This window comes from Pimephales promelas, chromosome 5 (assembly GCF_988280905.1).
Source record: "Pimephales promelas chromosome 5, fPimPro1.hap1.1, whole genome shotgun sequence".
Lineage (NCBI taxonomy): Eukaryota > Metazoa > Chordata > Actinopteri > Cypriniformes > Leuciscidae > Pimephales > Pimephales promelas.
The window spans coordinates 27804558-27825477 of record NC_142773.1 but is presented as its reverse complement, the minus strand read 5'-3'; the positions used below and the strand labels follow the sequence as shown (position 1 = coordinate 27825477).

General features: G+C 37.6%; 2 protein-coding genes across 4 annotated transcripts; one reads left to right on the top strand and one right to left on the bottom strand.

The window, feature by feature from the left end:
* Positions 1–6122: 6122 nt before the first annotated feature.
* Positions 6123–17153, bottom strand: retreg1 (reticulophagy regulator 1). Of its 3 annotated transcripts, none has more exons than XM_089131231.1 (10): positions 16811–17146; positions 15997–16109; positions 15884–15911; positions 13006–13068; positions 10435–10561; positions 9815–9899; positions 9365–9487; positions 7705–7775; positions 7454–7577; positions 6123–6722 (listed from the first exon to the last, which is right to left on the bottom strand). In XM_089131231.1, the coding sequence occupies exons 1-10, from the start codon at positions 17053–17055 to the stop codon at positions 6265–6267; spliced, it is 1437 nt and encodes a 478-aa protein (XP_088987357.1). In that variant the 5' UTR covers positions 17056–17146; the 3' UTR covers positions 6123–6264. The 3 variants fall into 3 exon arrangements, with proteins under 3 accessions (XP_088987357.1, XP_088987358.1, XP_039533432.2); XM_089131232.1 differs by having other exon boundaries at positions 13006–13047; positions 15884–15914; positions 16003–16109; positions 16811–17145; XM_039677498.2 differs by lacking the exon at positions 13006–13068 and having other exon boundaries at positions 15884–15914; positions 16003–16109; positions 16811–17153.
* A 1652-nt stretch (positions 17154–18805) lies between these two features.
* Positions 18806–19798, top strand: rnf182 (ring finger protein 182). Its single transcript, XM_039676264.2, has one exon. The coding sequence runs from the start codon at positions 18920–18922 to the stop codon at positions 19664–19666; it is 747 nt and encodes a 248-aa protein (XP_039532198.1). The 5' UTR covers positions 18806–18919; the 3' UTR covers positions 19667–19798.
* The last annotated feature ends 1122 nt before the right edge of the window (positions 19799–20920 follow it).

The following is a 20920-nucleotide window of genomic DNA, read 5'->3' as shown; positions in this document are numbered from 1 at the left end:
ATTCTAATTTGTTAGATTTAATTAATATTATTGCTTGTAATCTGTTGCCACGATTTTTTTTTTTTTTTTTTTTTTTTTTTGATTAGATAAAGCATATTTATTTTTACGTACATAACCAGTTTGTGTAGATAAGATCAGTTTATATGTTATGGTAACATCTAAATTAGTTTTGTTCTTGGCAAAAATATTATTTAATATGACTAACCTGTTGCTAATGTTACAACAACAAAAATACATTTTGTGGACTAGAAATCGGCAGAATATGCAAATTCTACTTAATTGTTTTCATGGGTTTTGTTTTATTTTGTAGTGCATTACAATGAGAATCGATTATAAGACATGTTTATCACATTAGCAATTTTGTCACCATAAAACTTTTTCACCACATGCAAAAATATGTATGGGTGAGTTTAGAATAAGAATTTCTTCTGAACATACATTAATTATTTTTTTTTGCATTTTATTTTTATAGAACGATGTACACAATATTGTTAAATCGCCTGCATCATCTACCTCATTCAGGTGGAATGAAGACTTAAGTCGAGATGTTCATGGTGAAGTAGAAACTGTGTAATGTAAGCTATTAAAAAACAGCCCTTTGTTGTTTAAAAAAAAAATTAAACTCTCCCCAACAAGCGGATTCCTGTCAGCAGCTTTTTGAAGGTGTTATCTGGCAGTTTCTTCACACTCACTGAAGATTCCTCAGGAAAAGCAGAAAGTGTCAACCACTGTCATAAGAAACCAATGGCAACTGAAGGCCACAAGGTTAAAGAAAGCTATAAAAGATCAGAGATTACTGCTTTTTATGACCAGAACATCATAGATCAGAATTATGGCCTGTCATATAACATTGCAGGTGATTCCTTCAAAACAGCACAAAAATGTGGCTGCTTTTGACTCAGAAATGACAACTCTGTATAATATACTGTACAGTATATGCGAATAATGCGATTGGATGTTGAATGCTGTCCACTAAGATCCATTTATCACGATGAAGGGACAGCCGGATCAGCACGTCCAGTTACACATATAATTAAACTTCAGGCTTGCTGAAAACAGGTGTTTTACATAGCACATAAACCTGCAATCCAACCTGGAAGCAGCTGAGCACACAAACATGATATGGCCTCATAATTTCAACATACAACATGTAGAAGAATGCGACGTGCGCTCAGAATTTTAGAACAGCTGGCGCCACAGAGAAGACTTTAAAATCACTTAGAACACACACAAAAAAAACTTGCCCTTTGCTGTCATTAACTACCAATATCTACAAAATTTTGAACATCAAATGATTTCACAAACTTTAGTGGAATATGTTTTTCTGACAGGACTTGACATGATGTGTGGCATGATAGGTCAAGGTGGTCAGCACACCACCGGCCCATCTCACCCGGTCCGTCGGGGAGGTGGAGCGAGAGCGTGTGCGATGGTACCCGAAAGATGGTGAACTATGCCTGGGCAAGGCAAAGCCAAAAGAAACTCTGATGGAAGCCCGCAGCGGTCCTGATGTACAAATCGGTCATCCGACCTGGGTATGGGGCTAAAGACTAATCAAACCTGGTTCCCTCCGAAGTTTCCCTCAGGATAGCTGCCGCTCACCACACAGTTCCGGTAACGCGAGTGACTAGAGGCCTTGGGGCCAAAACGATCTCAACCTATTCTCAAACTTTAAATGGGTAAGAACTTGAAGCCCAGCTTGGTGGCTTCCGGTGGAGCCAGGTGTGGAATGCGAGACGCCCAATGGGCCGCTTTTGGTAAGCAGGACTGGCACTGCGGGATGAACCGAATACCGAGTTAAGGCGCCCGATGCCGACACTCATCAGACCCCAGAAAAGGTGTTGGTAGATATAGACAGCAGGACGGTGGCCATGGAATCCACTAAGGAGTGTGTAACAACTCACAAATGGTAACAAAAAATGTGCAACAAATGGATGGCGCTGGAGCGTCGGGCCCATATGTCGAAGGCAGAAGGAGGCTGGCTACTGGCTACGCGTGCAGATTTTGTTGGTTGCAAATATTCAAATGAGAGCTTTGAAGGCCGAACTGGAGAAGGGTTCCATGTGAACAGCAGTTGAACATGGGTCAGTCGATCCTAAGGGATGGGGCGATGGCCTCCGTCGCCCATGGCCGATCGAAAGGGACTCATTCTTGGGGTCATTCTTCTGCTAATTTGAAGGAGCTGCCGAATTGCAATGCATGCTCCTTACAGATGTAAATGCCACATTTTGAGCAGGTGGTGGAGATTTTTCTTTTTTTATGTTAGAGCAGAAACTGCAACACCCCCCCACCCCCTCTTGTCATGGATGTCTGCACATCCACTAGCTTTTCTTCATCTTGTCGAGTTTAAAATTGCTACACCAAAGATATGCATAGCTTTATAACTTTTGCATCAACTGCACTTGTATGAAAGGCAGACTTTGTTTTGGATCCCTCGCGGCTACATATTTGTGTTGCTGCAAGATGAAAGGTGTTATTATTGTCTAAGGACTGACTGCATGGCTGTGTTTGTGACTCTCCGCATGTCAGAAATTATCAATTAACTTAGACATAGACTGCTAAAAAAAAACAAAGCTGTGTCAAAGGTTCATGTCTGTCGGTAAAAAAATGTGTAAATCAAACCGAAAGAAAACAATGCAGTGAAAAGCACATTCTCTTGATAAATGCACAAACACACACAACCCTACACACACATCCTACACCACTGACACACACACAGAGAGAGAGAGAGAGAGGGAGAGAGAGAGAGTAGACAGAAAGGGTAAAATATGACCTTCAGGATATTGTTATTTGTCACTCGCCTAAACATCATGTATTTTATTTAGGCCCTACACACACAAACACACTTTTGTCAACGCAGACACACATTGCTCTCAGGCATCCACACATACTCAGAAACATCATTTTAGATCATTGAGCCATTGAAAATGCTTCATAAAACAGTTAGTAGTGCCCCTAGTGGAAGCCAGGAAAATAACGTGCATTTCCACCCATAGGGAATACCTATGTACAGTATGTAGTGACGTCATCTGGTGGAATAAACTATATAATGCAAATATAATGCTTTTGCTTCAAAATGAAAGGATGTTTCAACATAAATCATGATTCATGTATTAATGCTTTAAACAATGTTTTAATGGGTTTCAATGGGCCATTTTTGGTCATTATGCTGAGTGTTTCTATTTGATCTACACAGTGTGTGTTATACATATTTTACAAAATGGGATCAAACTGTTTACATTTATCCAAAAAGTCACAATTTTGCCAAATTACATACCATTTGCTTGCCAAAATGGTCAAAGAAATTATACTGCAAAAGACCAAAAATGTCCCCAATGCAGCACAAGGGTTAAAGGCCAGAGCACTATTCCTTCCCCTCTACACATAATGGCTCCCAAAAGCATTTAGCTATACAAGTCACTCCTAAAAATGCACAATGCATCATTGCATTATATAGCATTTATTTGAAGAAGAAAAAAAAACATATCACAAACACACTTTTCAAGCTCAAATTCACATGCTAAAACAATAGATATCTTGTTGAAAACAGTGGGCAGTTTCATGTCTGCAGTCAATGTGAGGAAATGCATGTTGTTTCTCTGACTGAGATGTAGCCATATGTAAAATAACTATATTTCTGCCTTGCATTTCCCAAGCCAGCAACACGATTTGTAAACAGCATTTTATGAAAAACTACAGACCTTACTCGGAAGAATTCAAGCTTGTTTTCATGAAAAAGAAAAGTAACAAACAGCCAAATATTGGATGGCACCATTTAATTTACACACCAGGAATGTGCCATGTATAATTTCATATTGTAAACCACTTTTCAAATTTCATTACATACTGCTATATTTATCGATTTAAATCGATTCAAATAATCTGTTTGTGCAACTTATCTGTATAGATTTAGATATTGTGATAAGAAAAGTAGGCCTCTCTGTGCAGTCTTTTGTTGTTTCTCTTTCTTACATTTAGAATAAATGAATGTGTGTAGCGACTTTTTGTGGCTTGTTTGACTATTATTTTGGCCCTAAGACACAAATCACACCACATTAAGCTACTCACTTCATAAAGAAATGCAGCGGTAGTAAAAAACATCTCCTGCTGGGCCTGAACCTTTAAAGGACCACCAGACGCAAAATTATGGAAGAGGTTCTTTTTAATCGTTTCAGTATGTTTAGCTATAACCATACAGTCACTCATATTGCAGTCAGACAATGTGTTAGTTTACTCTAAATCATGAATGCAATTGAAAACATTGGTGTTGTTCTTTTTATCTGCTTTAATCATGAAATGCTTTCATTTTTGTGCTGTTTGTAGCGTATACAGCTCATTATAAAATCCCACATGATGTTAGTTACCAAGCATAAATCATTGAAACATTACATTATTTTGTACTGCCGACTTGAGGAAAGGGTGATGTATGGATGGCGTGCTTTACAGGTGGAGTATGAGTAAATCACATGGTGTCATTTTTATGAAGAGGACAGTGCCTCCCCTTTACCTGGTAAACCTGCAAACATTGAAAATACCAGAGAGAATACAGTTATTATCTGGTTAATCATGCATTTGGTGACAATAACCTATACACTGAGGTACAAAAGTCTGAGCTCATTAGTGTTTATTATTGTCATTTAATTAACATAATTATAGATTTTCCAAAAATATATATAAAGGGGGAAAAGTCCCCGGTTTTTAATGTGAAATTCGCACCCCCTTTATGTTTTGAAGTCACGTCGGATGTTTTTCACTCCACCTCATTCAGAAAAAAAGAGAGAAACCCATATCTTTGATTCATATGGTTTTAATTACATTCTTGAGATTGTTTCTATCTATATTTTGATTATTCTCTTCCGCTCTGACAGACAAACTTGCACAGGCATATAAGGCGATCATATGTGCGTGGCAGCTATCTAGTAGAGATATATAGGTATAAATAATATATTTAAATTTTAAAAAATGATCAAACTGACACCTGATTAGAGTCATTTTAGGATAGCAGTCATAGTGAGTGGCTAGAAATTCATATTAAGCTACGTTACTATAGAAAGCGGTTGATACATCTCAAAACAAAACTCATAATACATCAGTAGTTTGTTAGAAACACTAAATTTAGATACACACCAAGCACCACACTGTGAACAGAAACAGTCTTGGTTATATGTGTCTCTGTACTTACATTGATGTAAAGGCAATTATGAATAATGGGTAAATTGACAAAAGACAACTTTCTTATCACAGAAAAAACAAATAATGATCCTCAAAGAGACAATTTGATTTGTATGATTGACTAAAAGTGCTATTGTCTTCTCTCTACAATGTTCTTTGGGATTAAATACATTTTCCATGTTAATTTTGACTGAAAATGAATGTTAAGGTTATTTGTGTATATTAAAGAGACAGTTCACCCAAAAATTATCCTTATTTACTCACCCTCATGTCATTCTAAACCTCTTTGTGGAACACAAAAGAAGATATTTTGAAGAATGTTTTGATTTGATCTATAAAATGAAAGTCAAAGGGGTCCAAAACAATATTAAACACCACTGATGGCAGAATACTAATTTTTAGGTAAACCATCTCTTTAAGCAGTATTTGATGAATGTTTATATGAATATAAAACATAATCTGTTCAACTTTGATGACTATCTGCTCTAGTGCCTAGTTGGTTCACTCTAAAAAAGGTGCAAATCGAAACAAACATGATTATCCAATCCATGCAAAGGATTTCACTAAGACCACCGGCTTTTCAAAAATCCTTCATAAAAAAATACAATAAAAAAAAGAAAATTAGAAAACAAAAGATTTCAAATACATATTCACCAGATGTGTACTTCACTTCAAGGTGTTTCTGTCATTTAAGGGCTGTCCTGATTGTCAGTTAGTGGGAGACCCTTTCTTTTTGGCCATGAAGCGTTTTAAGTTGAATAGAGACAAATATTTGGCAGCAAAATATGGAGTATCCTGCATCTGCCAGCCTTTTAACAGCTAAACTAATGACATTACTCTGGTCCATAACCCTCTGGTCATTGGCGGGTTGGAAGTTGACAGGAAACATTGTGAAAATAATTTCCTCAAATGACCAACTGAGATGGAGCTATGCCAAAACCAGCCACTATTGCATTCCCCGTGAAATACACAATTAACCTCCCTTCCAAAGATTGACTTTGTTTTTACTCTGGACCTTGCCCTGTAAACCTGACATTTATCCTCCCACCCACATCCCATCACAGAGGGAAGCGGACGCCCCTCTGAATAAGATCAGTGGCGCCCCAGAAGTTTGGACAGTAAGCCTGAAGAAGGTTGGCTAGGTTTAGACGGATCTGCACGGCTCGCCTGGTCCAGCCCCAGTTCACCTTCCAGCTGTTCCAGCTCTGATTGGTCCAACAACTCAAAGTCCTCTGCCTCGCTGTCTGACTCCTCCTCCAGGGCCTGGACCAGCGCAGGCGCTACCGCCGCCTCCAGGCGTTCCTGCATGGCCGCTGTGACAGCTGCCGTAATTACCTCTCCTGCCAGCCTCTGCACAACCTCCAGGGCCTGGACCACAGGTTCTTCCTCTGACTGTGTGGACCCAACCCTGCTGGGATGGGCTGGAGGGGTGGGCATTCCAATGCTCAGGTCTTCATCGTCCTCTCCGTTTGTCACTACGCCATTGTCCATGGAGGGAAACTCTGGTAGTCCACCGGCGAAGACTTCCTCGTCACTTCGCGGGTCTGAGTCTGAATGAAATACAGCAAATAAATAATATAGAAAAACAATCACATTTTTAAAAACTCAAGGCTATTCAACATCTCAAAAACATAGTTAAATGTGATTCTATTAAAAATTATATGTTGTTCTAGACATATAATTTCATTAGAAGAATATAATAGATAATCCTTTAAAAAAACAGCTATAACACATGAATAATGACTTTCTAAACAAGAGGTCTGGCTTACATTTTATTAATAATAATTTATTAATAATTTAATAAATTAAAATAACTGTATTGTATTATATTTTGAAATATAATGTATTGGTTTTTTTCAGAAAACAGAAGCAGAGAGTGCAATACGGGTACCTTTACATAACCACTGGTGGTCATTGGATGAACTGGAAGTAAACATCTAATTATGTAGACGAAATACTCCAAGGCATTCACGTGGTAAAGTTAACAGCCTTTAATGAACTGGGCTAAATCATTAAAACCAGTTAAAAGGAGATCTATGCGTTTCGGCAACAGAGCCTTCTTCCAGACCCGTTTTTAAGACAAATGTCTTGAAATACATAATCTGAACAATGTTTCGAGGGAGTAGTAACCGTAGGTCCGGGTGCACACCCGAGGTGTAACGGCCACTACGCTTCACGCCGCATCATCACATTGGGTGTGCATTATTTTTCTAATAATATGATGGCCAGTCGTCAATTATTCCTTACTTCATACATTTCTGTAAAAGATAAGAGAGCTTACCCTCAGAGTTCTCTGTCTGAGGTGTGTTTCCCTCTGAAAGGTTGAAAGTGCCATTGTCTGTCCACGTTACTTCAGAGACCTCTGTGTCTGATATAGACAGCTCTTTGCACACAGTGGAGTCCATCTGTAATAGATCTCTCAATATCAGCTCACACATAAACAGGAAATGTACATAATTATGTATATTATAATATTGCCATATCATGAAACTCTCAGAGTGTTCAGTGGCACATGATAAGCATAGGTGTGACCTTGGGGAAAAGTGCGGACAGATCTGCTTCAATGTTCTCTCTCTCGGCTTGTGACTGGAGTATCCTTTTCTCTGGAGAAGGGAAATAATATGATGAATGCAATTCAGAAATGACTTTAAATTAATCATGATTAATCACGATTTACCACATAAAAGTTTGTCAATATACTATATATATATACACACATGAGTGTGTGTGTGTGTGTGTGTGTGTGTGTATATATATATATATATATATATATATATATATATATACACATATATATATACACCTAAAGGATTATTAGGAACACCCTACTAATACTGTGTTTGACCCCCTTTCGTCTTCAGAACTGCGTTAATTCTACACGGCATTGATTCAACAAGGTGCTGAAAGCATTCTTTAAAAATGTTGGCCCATATTGATAGGATAGCATCTTGCAGTTGATGGAGATTTGTGGGATTCACATCCAGGACACGAAGCTCCCGTTCTACCACATCCCAAAGATGCTCTATTGGGTTGAGATCCATTTTAGTTCAGTGAACTCATTGTCATGTTCAAGAAACCAATTTGAAATGATTCAAGGTTTGTGACATGATGGATCCAGGTTCTCATTCTGTAAACGCCAAATTCAAACTCTACCCGTCTGAATGTCTCAAGAGAAATTGAGACTCATCAGATCAGGCAACATTTTTCCAGTCTTTAACTGTCCAACTTTGGTGAGCTCTTGCAAATTGTTGCCTCTTTTCCTATTTGTAGTGGAGATGAGTGGTACCCGGTGGGGTCTTCTACTGTTGTAGCCCATCCGCCTCTAGGTTGTGCGTGTTGAGGCTTCACAAAAACGAGTGGTTATTTCAGTCAAAGTTGCTCTTCTATAAGCTTGAATCAGTTGGCCGTTGGCCCATTCTCCTCTGACCTCTAGCATCAACAAGGCATTTTCGCCCACAGGACTGCCACATACTGGGTGTTTTTCCCTTTTCACACCATTCTTTGTAAACCCTAGAAATGGTTGTGTGTGAAAATCCCAGTAACCGAGCAGATTGTGAAATACTCAGACCGGCCCGTCTGGTAACAACAACCATGCCATCCTCAAAATTGCTTAAATCACCTTTCTTTCCCATTCTGACATTCAGTTTGGAGTTCAGGAGATTGTCTTGACCAGGACCACACCCCTAAATGCATTGAAGCAAATGCCCTACAACAGGTGTTCCTAAAAATCCTTTAGTTGAGTGTATATATATACAGTATATAGATATATTGATATGTATATAATCCATTTCACAGCACTACTTGAAATAAATATTTCATTTGAACAGAAAAGAATAAAAAAATACTCCTGTGTAGTTGAAAAAACAAACATATTGTGCTATGTTTTATATGTTTATTAGTGTAACGCTCTGTTAGCTTAGCAACATGCAAATGCCAAACTCCATTGAACTATATTTGTGGTGCAAGGAGATGCTCCAAATCGATCCATATCGGTTACTTATGAGTTTCCATATAGCAGTAATAACAGTTTCCATGAAGTTTAGGATCCCGCCTACATGGCTCATTGGTTTTTAGTAAAGCAAAGTCTAGTTAAGATGCCTGTGAGGCAGCATATGGTGACGATCTCTACTGGAAATAACGTAAAATTCAGATATGTAAAGACATTTTGTGTGTGAATGTATTTGAGACTAACCATGATTCTCCTTAATTTTCTGAATGAACTCGCCCACTCCAAAGTCCAGTTTCTGCAGAACTGGTTCCAACCACATCCCAAACTCATGTGACGACATCAAAGGCCAGAGAAAAATGCCCAGCACTGCAGTAAACAGATGTACAAACTATTAATGTAGGTGTCACACTTACCAGTGTTTATGAACCTGCTGACTGCTAGGAAGAAAGAGAAACCAGAAACTGAGAGAGAATCTCGTCCTGGTTCCATTACTAGGAATCCACTATCACATGACAAACAGACTGTCGGATGTTCTCGGGTGTGCTGGAGGTATATCCAGGATAGGGGCCGCTCTACTTAGCCATGACGCATGCTTACAATCACTTGAACATAAACTTAAATTAAAGGTAGGACAAAAAACTATTGGTTGTCTTTTTTTGTGTACAGTATAGGCAGCTCTAAATGACCACTTACCTAAGATGTATGAAATAACAACCCCTGGAATGTAACGTCCAAGTATTGCCAGAAAAGAACACATACTGCACACCAGCAGACAGAACTGCAATGACACACAAATTCACAATGTCTCAGTTCATTGCAAATGGATAAGCATGAAATATGTACTGTATGGAAATACTACACAACATACTACATGGAATACTTTGAAAAATGTAAGTATTATTTTTTTTATTAAATGACAGTTGCAAAAGCTGTCACTGGGGCGGTACCCTTTGTACACAAAGAGTGCATATTAGTACCTAAATGGTACATATTGGAACCAGTACAGGGTACTGACCAAGTAGCAGTTACAGCTTTTGAAACCTTTTTTTTCTGAGTGAATATATAAATATTAATTAAATCATATGAAATTGTATATAAATCATAATATTATTATTGATTAATACTGATTAATATTAATTATTATTATTACCATTAAAATAAAGAAATTAAGGCAAAATTGGGAAAATAATTAGAAGAAACTGAGACTTGTTACATGATACCCAAGATACAGTTTTCCTTACACATTGATACAATCTTGATGTGGGTGTCAAAAAAGAATGTGTTATGCGTCAACTACTCAAATCCATCCATACCTTGCCTGGATTCTGCTGCTTAAAAGAGGAAGTCTCCTCAATGAACAGCTTGAGGCTTGTCCAGAAGTCTGTAAAAGGAGATTCAGATCCAGACTTGCCCTCCTGGACAGAATCAATGACCTCCCAGCTACAATTAAAAGACCAGTAACATAGATGATCATTCATGCTCAACCAAAAGTATAGACTGACCCTTTCTGAACAAAGCACTTCATAATTCATTCATTCATTAAATAGTTTAAATAATTTATATTTCTTAAGGCTTAGTCATGTCAATCAGATGAAAAATGTGTGATGCTGCACAATCTGAACATATAAATGCGACAAGTTTTGACATAAATACATTTTTCCACACAGTCCAAGTCTGAATTTTACAAAATCAGGTCTTTAATCAACCGATTACATTAGCTATTCAGTGCGTATGCTTTTGAAGACAAAATCTAACACTATTGGAGTGAACGCTGCATGTTTGAAATAGTTCACAGTCTGAGTGATGATTGCAGACTTCTTCTCACTATCTACCAAAATAGGTTCATGAGATGAAAACCTGAAAAAAACTGATTTATATATAAGAAAATTATTGCACATCGAAATGCTTTGTGTATTTGAGGGTTCACCTCACGTTGCCATTCATAGATTCGGATATTCTAAAAATATATATGATTACATGGGTCCTTAACTGACAGCTTACATTAACAAACATATATTTAATCACATAAAAATGACTATTTACACATTGATGATTCTTTGAGTCTTCTGGGGTCAAAGTTAGACTCTTTGATGACATTAAATCACATTTGATGTTATATCAGCCCGTTCTCTGTTTCAGCCCATTCTCATCCCAAGGCATCATATGCTGACGCTTTTGACATTTCGTCTACATCCAACGCAATATCAGTAACCAGACAGTTTCTGGTTTCATTGACTTCCATAGTATATATTTTTTTCCTACTATGGAAGTCAATGAGACCAGAAACTGTCTGGTTACTCTGGGGGAGTTGTAAAATGAGCCTATTTCCAAGTATTTAGGCTTTTTACGGATAAAAAAAAAAAGGAGTGAATGGATTTTTTCCATTGTAGGGTGGTTGTGTCCACAGACTCCACACACGGCAAAGACACATTTATATGCAAACATATAAAAGTAAATCTTATAAAAGTAAATCTTGCATCCCATGACCCCTTTAATGCCTTTAATCTCTGGTTATGTGCCCTTACTTTTGTCCCCTGACAGCTGATGCTCATTTCCCATGACCAAAACAAACCAAACAACACCACCTAGAGTAGGTAAATGTGTCAAAACTTTTTAAACTGATCGACCCCAAATGTTAGCAAAAATATGCTATATTTTGCTAACCTAAGCAATTAGGCTGCCTCCTACAGATCAGCTCGAGCTGTGTTTCCTCCAAAAGGTCATTAACCTGTCACCTCCAACATTGCGGAGACATGTTTCCCCACCGGAGGTTTCCTATTAAACAGGGCGCATGGGGTGCATGTGACTATGAGGCAACAGAGCTCACATTAGCATTTCACCATCGACCATGTGGCAGATACAAACCAATGTGCCAGAGAAAGCGCAGCTCAGGCTTGCCCAACCCAGACCAGAGCTGATAAGTAGCGATCAATGAGGTCTAATACTCACATGACACTTATAAAAGTGTGAAGACGTTTCATAAGATAACATCTGTTACATCTTTCGAGAAATCTGGTTGTTGATTGACGGCATGGGGTGTTTGACAGTTAACACTATTTTAAATCGCATGGCATGTTTGCCACTGGTAAATACGCTGCTAAATAGGCTGCTATTACTGTGAAAACCAAAAAAAGTTAACACTTGCTGTCTCAAGCAAGTCTTAAATCTATTAAAACCAAAGACAATCTGTAGAAAAGCCTCTAAATGCCAACAACAGGTGACTCTGGATTCTGAAAACCAAACCGCTGGACTAACTGACTCCCATGCTAATCGCTAAAACAACACAGAAAGCTACTTGTCTGACACTCAAAAAGGCCCAGTGACAGGGCACTAAAATAGCCCAAAACAAACAGCTGAGGAATGGCAGTTAAAATCCAGTGTCTCTTAATTTGTAAAATAAGGGCAGCAGAAACACAGGCATTGCCAACTGCAGTATTTTAACAATGCTAATAAGCCTGTCTGTGAGTCTGTCAACTTAAACCTTATCACACATGACTGACAGGTTCCATTGCTGTGTGGCATACATGCACGTATCAATCCCTCTGCAGTCCTTGTAACAATCAACATGAAATTCCCCCTAGCAAATGTTCCAAAATAAAAGGCCATGGAGACCGCACAACCCCTGATGCATCTGATACATGATGACTGACATTTATAAAAATTCTGAAGAAGCTCATATCAGAAACATGACAACCAAGTGTGATGTAAGTAAGATTTAAGCAAGGTTCTTCAAAGACAAGTATTACTTGATATTATAACACTAAGTTATCAGAGATATACAAGACTAGCCAAGTCTAATGCACATAACACTAATGCTTCATATTCAAAGTTAACAACCACTCTGTCTAGTTTGTACCAGTTTCTTCAATACAGTTTTTTTTTACCTCAGTGCTGATCCATGATCTTCAGCGGTCATCTCAAAAGCTCTAGATTTCAACATGAAAAGCCTTCAGAAGGTAAGTTAGAAGGTGAGTGTGTCAGTGATAAGTTCCAGAGTTCAGACAGAGTCACAAATGAAGTGTCGCATGAAGCCACACAAGCTAGTGTTTATGTTGATCAAGGCCTGAGCTTCACTATTTCAACCAGTCAGGTCTAAAAATACCAGAGTCACATAGCATTCCACAAGCAGGCATCATACAGACAACGCTGGGGCATGAACACACACACACACACGTACAAACATAATACCCCCTTAATACCCCCTTTTCACAGAATGAGACATTCTAAAGAGTATTTTGAATGACTCTGAAAAATCATCTCCATACTGGTACATGCCATGGGTATCATTTTTACTGGAAAGACGTCACAAAAACTATATGTTCTTCCCATTGATTTATGATAATCTTATTTATGAATTAATTATATTGCAAATTAATATAGAACTATATGTTATGTAAATACTATATACTGGTTATACAATTGATTAATTAATTATATTTTCCCACAAATATTCATTTGGGGCAGGTGGTCACACTTTTGTTGGTTTTAAATGGTATATTATATTTTCACAAATGTCCATTCGGAGCAAATTGTCATGATTTTTTTTTTTTTTTTACATGTGTTTTGAAAGGTATACAATTTATGACTTAAAACATTTATTGAACAATTGTGTACATTTTGACATTTTGTCAAAACATTTTGACAAAAGACATTTTGTCTTTTCACAACTTTGTTGTTGTTGCTTAAAAGTCTATAATAGGCTGTGTTCCACCATGCCAGCTTTTCCTAGTAAATAATGGTGGATATATTCAAAAACATTTTTTGTAAGAGTTCAAGATATACAATATGTACAGAAACTGACATTTAAAAATTAAAATTCTCAGAGAAATATTCAGTGGAGTAAAGTGTAAAAAACTTGCCCGTCTCCCCAGTATATAAAGATAGTAACAGTCTTTTATTATTTATATCACTTATTTATTTATCTTATTATAATTTGGTCATTTGACTGTGATGAAAGCAACGTGACCGGTCAACAAACAGCTAATAACAGTAATCACGTCATAACCGTCTTCCTCCAATGGGCAGCTGAGTCTCTAACCACACCCTTTTTTAGTTAGTATACTGTGATGTGATTGGCTTATTGGTTAGGACACTCCAATTTCCTTCCAATAAGAATGGTGAGGAAATGCAAGATCACTCCTGGATGCACAAATGGCTGTGTCATTCTACTCAACCATGCACAGGCTGAAACATAAACTCAAGTTTCACAACATGACATATGCTACCACTGAACAAAACATTTATATTACTTAACTTCTGTTGGAATATAAAAAGACAAAAATAACAGACTCTTCTTAAAGCTCTTAATGTGAAAATACAATCACACTTTAACGTCTATGAAAATACATCAGTGTAAAAATGTTCCCCCTATTGCTGCCTTACATTTTGAAGTATCAAATGGCCTTCATTTCAACTAACTTTTTTTTTTTTTTTAAATCTTGCCAAGTTGCATAACTTAATGAGTTTGTAATAGGTTAAGTTTTTGATGAGTTAAAGTAATTGAAAAACATTTTGTCATGACTTATTGATCATATCAATTCTTACAGAAATGCATAAAGCGTTTTGATCCCATAGGTAATGGGGGGTGGGGGGTGGGGGGCATAGAGATCAGTGTGAAGATCCAGGCGAAGACAACTGTTGAAACAGGACTCAAATCAACAGCAGCCAGCAGAAATGAACAAGCTGAGGCAGTTCAGCAGCTGTTGGTCAAGTACTCAAGGTTTTAATGAGGCCCGCCGCACATAAACACCACACTGATGATTACTGCACTGGCATCTAACCCGCTGGGGCACAATGGTGCCATTGCATTTGTTTTCACCATAAGCATGCAAACAATGACAGAGCAAGTACGGTCAGAGTACAGCATGGCGCAACCCAGATTAAAATAATGGAAAGCCAAAGGGCAATGATAAGCAGTATTGGATAAATTCATCAAGCCTTCCACTAATCCAATACTTTAACAAATTTAGGCTGACTTTTCAATGTTCTCACATACGAAGATTTGATGAAAATATTGATTATATAATGTTTGTTGACATGCACACTCTTCAAACTGACTCATATACAAATTGAAAAAGGTCAACAGTGTCGAGCGTTCCTCAGGAGTACTTTGTTAGATTTCTTCATTAGTCTTGATCACACAACAGCGCTGGATATCAATGACATTTCTAAGCTCACATGACAGGCTATATGGATTGCTGTATGTCATCAATAATGCCAATGAGAGTCATAGGACACCCTCTAGTGGTTACAGGCTGGACTGTAGCAGTAAGGGGCATTTTTAAAAAAAAATGCTGTACAAGTTCATGATTAGTTCATGTAAACTGATCTAGTTGACAAATGTTTACCAATTAAACCTTATTGTAATGTGTTACCAAAAAAATGAATTACTTATATTCAGAACACAGTAAATTGATCAAGTTATTTATGTTACAAAATTACATTCTGTTCAAAGAAATTCTGTACATATAACACATCCTGAAAATGTGTATCAGGGTTTCCAGAAGAATATAAATATAACGGTTTTCAACATTGATCATACAATTCAGCTTTGCCTTTACAGGAATATATAGTATATATATATTAGTATTTAATATATATAACTGTATATATTAAACTGTATAACTATATTGACTGTATTTTTGACCAAATAAAGGCAGCCACGTGAGTGTAGGAGACTTCTTTCAAAAACATTCAAAACCTTTGAACTCTTGTGCATATTAGGTCAGAATTTGAAACTCGGTGTGCATGCTCTAACTTTACCTGCTTGTCATACTCTTCCATAGAGCAGCTCCTATAAAGAGGAAAAATAAACATCAGTCGAATATTGCTTCAGAGTAAAGTGACAAGTTAGAGCATTATGGGATGAAACAAACCCATACCTCTTGATCTGGAAAGAGCCACATCTCTCATTAGCTGTATCATCACTAACAGAGCTACACATATGGAGATAAAGCTGAACATTCGACAGGGACTGAGGGAAACAAACCTGCATGGAAAAATAAACATATAAACACCTGCACTGCTAAAGTCAACAGATATCTATCACGTATGTGTATAATGCTTGTTTTTTTTAAGATAAATGCCGTGAGATTATCTACATCTAATATTTGTCATCATACTTTTAAAAAAAGGAACACCAAATTACTACTTAAGTCATATTAACCCAAATACACTAGGCTATTTATCCACTTTCAACAACAAGATTTCTTTAAATCTGATGTAAGCATACATTTACAGATTTTGTGCATGCAGGGAAATGCAAATACAATTTTGAATAGAAAATTTACAAGTTTGTCTTCAACTATTTATTTATGTTATGCAAAGTAAACAATTGCACAAAAGATATGCCTGAAATACGGGCACCTACAGTATAGCAATGCAACTGTAGCCACGTTCATTGCTAACACAGATACAGAGAAGCTGGTCAAGGGAGAATGCCTTAAGCAAAAACATTGTTAGGCCTGCTGATTTAATTCGATTTAATGTAGTGCATTGGGAAGAGATAAAGACTGACCCATAATTATTAATGCAACATATAGGCCTATATATTTTTGACTCCAATATCATGCTGTCTTAAATGAGAATATGCGATATTTGCATGCATGCATGCATTCTGCATTCAAGTGATATAATAATAATAATAGCGTATGTGTGAATAAGCAAAATACGCTGCGTCATGTGTCTCACCAAAACGCTATATTTGTAGTTACGAAGAAAGCGGAAGTCCATAATGGTCTTTTCCAGTTAATCAGCTTTGATATTCGACACGCATAATTGCCTGCAGGGTGTCGGACTCCGGTAGGTTGCTCTTCCTCTTTCACCGCCATCTCTCTTCCACCTGAGTTGAGTGGTCTGGAAGAAGTCTCGCAGTCGGCGCTCTTGCCCACCGGCTCCACCTCTGAAGCATCCACGCATCCACTCTGATTAGCCATAGCAGACGATTCGCGAGCCCGCTCCCCGCTCCTCACGCGCACTGCCAGCTGATATTTATTTTGTTGTTGTTTAGTCGCTGACGTCACCCAGAGGCAGCCCCAGGTTGCTGTTGGGAACTCTTACGTCATCGTTAAATCGGCTGTGTGAATTATACCTGCTCTAGGTTACCTATTTATCCGTCTTATTGCTCGAAATTAAGCCAAATGAGCGTTTTCCTTGATTTCATTCTATACAATGAAATGTGTGCATTGTTTTCTTCTTCTTCTGCTTCTGCTTCTGCTTCTTCTTCTTCTTCTACTACTACTACTACTACTAGCCTACTACTTCTTCCTTTAGCCTAGTTCATCACCGGCCATGCACCATTCTAAAGCTTCTTCTTTATAACTATGCAACTTTTCCGGTCATATAAAATTGTATTTTTCTTCTAAAATATAAAATATGAATGATCTCAATAAACTCTTTAACCACTAGGGAGTAGTGTAGCTACATTTCTGTAAATTGATTGTAGAAGTAGTTAGCTACTAACTAACTAGCCACGTGTAAATATAATAATAATAATATAAAAATAGTCTATATAATGCTATAAAATTGCATTATTATTATTAATGTCTAAATGTTGTTTCTGCGGTTTAAAGTTGTAATGCTAGAGTGAGTGTACACACTGTAAAGTTGCTTCCTTACATTTTTAAGATGTTTAAGTTTCAACAAAAGTTGAAAACTGCTAAATGTATTTTTGATGAGTTAAAGCAATGTTTGTGAACTTATTGATCTTTATCTTTTTTTACATGCATGCACTTGGTTAAAAGTTAACATAATTGACAGCTGCTAACACTGATGACATTCATAAAAGATGTTATCTTGGCTGTAAGGTGAGAGATCATAACAGTAGTTGTGAAAATGGTTTGACTGAAAGGTCTTTAAAATATGTCATTGCTCATTATTGCACTATAGAACACAGATGAATATTGTTCTTGACTTGTCGGCTGATCAAATCTTAGTAAACAGATATTTTTGCTTAAACACATATTATTCCTGACAGCCTTAAGTCAAAACTACTTTAATAAGTAGCAGTTATATGATTTTGGCTGTACTTGGTACTGAGTCCCTTTGTTACCTCGCTAGTCACATTGTGCTCTAGTCCAATAAAGCAGAATATAGCAAAGTATGTATATATATATATATATATATATATATATATATGGAAGAAATGTCAATCAATTTTCAGTGAATTCTCATTGCACAGTAATACCTGACAATGAGAGACAGGCTCAGTGAACAGCAATGACCTAATTTTAAATGTTGCACAGTGAACTGTAGCCATTGCTGACCTGGCTGGTATTCAAAATTACAAGTTTAAAAGTTTATTTTAAGTTTAAAATAAGTTTAAAATGCTTTATATTTTTGTTTATTCTGAACATAAAGTAATTTCAGAAATAGAATTACAGAAACAAATATCTTTCTTTTTTTGGAGTAGTGTTGCATTGAGCAAGCGAAATCAGCACAGTGTACCAGAAAGTGTGGAGCTACTAATTGGACTGAATTTCAGTGGCAACAAAAGCCCTGGCTAGAAAATTCCAGCCCTGGTTTTACAGGGCCTGCTTTGTTGCTGCAGTGTTTGTTCTCTACTGCTGTGTTAACAGTTATCTTTTCGGTAGTGGCCTCTCCCCACCCTTCCACACAGTGCATGAAAGGTTCCTCGGCACAAACCCGTCCAGAGCCTCTGTGGCACAGTGAAGGCAATGCCCCGTTCTGCATAGGACACCATCCAGACACCAGGACTGACCCAGCAGCAGCCTCGCAACCATGTTCCCACACAGCTTTGATTACAACCAGCCGATGAGAAAACGTTGAGAGGAAGGAGACATGATGGGACAGCTCCCGGAGGATGTGGAGGGTTGCTTCACCACAGAGGAACTGGAATGCAAGATCTGCTACTGTGCTTACAGCCTGTCAAGTCGACGGCCCAAGGTCCTCGAGTGCTGTCATTGTCTGTGTGCCAAGTGCCTTGCAAAAATCCTCGATTTGGGCGAATCCTCTCCCAACGCAGTGGTCTGTCCGTTCTGCCGATACATCACGGACCTTCCCAGAGAAGCTGTGGATAGTCTACCGGACGAGTATAACCTGGTGTCGGCGCTGCTGTCCGTCCAGGCACGGAAACACCCGAACCAGAATGAAACCCAAGGCGAGATTCTTCTCAGTCCCAGATGCCTCAACTCCCTGGTGGGACACTCTGCTTCAGCTTCCCCCACCTCGATTCGTTCCAATTACGTGGTGATCACCATTATGGAGGCTCGGCAGGAGTCTGCTATTCCAGCTCCGGGGAGGGATTACCGCTCTTCTAGCCTGGACTCAATGGCCTCTGTTACCAATAGATGGACAGTGTGGAACTGTGCGGCCCTGTTGTGCCAGACCTCAGCGCGTGTCCTGGTCTGGTTGCTGGGGCTGCTGTACTTCAGCTCGCTGCCTCTAGGTGTCTACCTGCTTATCATGCAGCATACCACAACAGGGGTGTTGATGGTCAGTCTGGTACCTGTCAGTCTTCTCATTGTTATGGTGTACGGCCTTTGCCAATGCCTGTGTCGTGAGTTTTGGGAATGTGTGCCACCATAATGACCAAAGCAATAAGTGTAACTGTTATATTTGAAGATTGGATGTGCTTATATGGTCCTGTCGGTTTGTGGAAACTGAATTCTCCTGCTAATGGATAACCAATTTAGGCTACAGTGAACTGAAAATACAAACAATAAAAGTGTACAGATTTAATTTTGCATCATACAAATCAAAGTAATATTAGAATACTTAAAACTGGTATCCACACCAACAATATATTCACCATATATGATATATCTGTATATGATTGTTGAATGTGCCTTTTCGTGGCTGAAATGGTCAGTTCAATAACTCTATAGGCTTGCTGATGCACATTTTCTTTGTAAAAACAATTAACTTTTTTATACGCAATTCATCAGTGTTTGCAATATAACATCATACACTGAATCATGGGTAGGCCACATATTTTAATAAAAAATTAGTTTGATGTTGCCATTTTTCATTTGGAACAGAAATGCACGAAGAATGAAGAAACTAACATGCATATGTTTTTACAATTTGTGACAAACGTATGAATGAAACATTAATGTATATCACAATAATGTTGGAGATTGCACTTTATACAGTTTGTATAAAGCATCAAACCTTCAGATCATGATAAATTATACATTCCACTTCTACACATGCATTTGTTTGGGAAAGACTATTAGTCACATATTTTGTATATAAATATATTTCATATTCTGTTTTGTAAAACCTTTGATGCTGCCCCAACTAGATTAAATGCACTGACACTGTTTAACCACAAATCTTTTGGACTGTAAAACAACTAAATAAAAAATAATAATAATAAAAATGTAATTGTTAATTCATGTGGTATGGTCAATGAAGTAGCCTTATGTAAAATAAAGAAGAACTGATGTTTGTGTTTGAAGTTGTGAGGTTATGTAGCCTATATGCTTAGCAGCGACACATTAGGCTATATTTAAAATAATACATTATTTAATAATAAATAAATAAAAATAAAAAGCAGGAATATGTTAGGGTTAGATTAATGGCTAGGGGATTTTAAATTTCTTTAGCTCAATGGAAGTCACTAAAAAAGTCCCAACCTGAAAATGAGATGTATGGGGGTCCTAATCTGCACCACAACTGCGTTGTCCCATGACATGAAAAATGATTGATTAAACGAAACATTACAATTGGTAAATGTATATTCTCATTGTCCCAGCCATTTCAACTATCGTCGATAACAAGTCAAGTGAGAAAGAAGGGCATGTTATTGGTAGCTTGTGTCTAGTCCTGTACCAAGTC